Here is a 561-nt window from a genome sequence, read left to right as displayed (position 1 = left end):
GAAGCTGCTCAGGTGCAGTGCGTCCAGGCTGTGCTCCAGGTGCTGCAAAGAGACCAGTGAGGCCACCACAGCCCGCAGGGCCCAGCCGGCCTCCTGCCCCAGCCCGCCCCCACGCAGCCCTCCCACCTGGAAGAGGCGCTCGAAGGCGCCCTTCTTGGCAGCCTCGCTGGGCAGCACGTAGGAGAGCTCGGTGCTCGTGTCTGACACCAGCAGGCAGGAGGCCACGTGCCTGCGGATGAACTGTGACACCTGCGGCTCCGAGCAGCTGCTCAGCTGGGCCCGTCCCGGCGGGCTGGACGTCAGCCCTGGCTCTGAGGGGGAAGCAGGCAGGGCCTCACCGGAGGACAGTGCCCTCCATGGGAGCCCCCAGGGTAGGAAGGAGACACAGAGCGAGGCTGGACCAGCCCCGCCCCAGCGCACTGGCCCTCTGAGCAAGAGTGGGTGTCTGCTCTCTCCTGGGGGATCCCAAGGAAGGGGTCTCCTAGCCCAGCCCTGGAGTGTCGGCACAGACCTTGGGGGGGCCCCGGCTCGGCCGGCCGCTTGACCAGAGTGAGGCGGTAC

General features: G+C 69.5%; 1 protein-coding gene across 1 annotated transcript in view; it reads right to left on the bottom strand.

The window, feature by feature from the left end:
- ABCA2 (ATP binding cassette subfamily A member 2) overlaps nt 1-561 on the bottom strand; it is a 31,003-nt gene that overhangs the window by 12,114 nt on the left and 18,328 nt on the right. The window contains exons 24-26 of the mRNA XM_027766277.1: nt 512-561; nt 127-311; nt 1-42 (exon numbers count right to left, since the gene is read on the bottom strand). The exon at nt 512-561 is cut by the window's right edge and continues 124 nt beyond it. Of these exons, the coding sequence (XP_027622078.1) occupies nt 1-42; nt 127-311; nt 512-561 (277 nt within the window). The remainder of the gene's footprint in view (nt 43-126; nt 312-511) is intronic.

Source organism: Tupaia chinensis, unplaced genomic scaffold (assembly GCF_000334495.1).
Source record: "Tupaia chinensis unplaced genomic scaffold, TupChi_1.0 Scaffold142100_1, whole genome shotgun sequence".
Classification (NCBI taxonomy): domain Eukaryota; kingdom Metazoa; phylum Chordata; class Mammalia; order Scandentia; family Tupaiidae; genus Tupaia; species Tupaia belangeri.
This window is presented reverse-complemented; position numbering and strand designations above follow the sequence as displayed.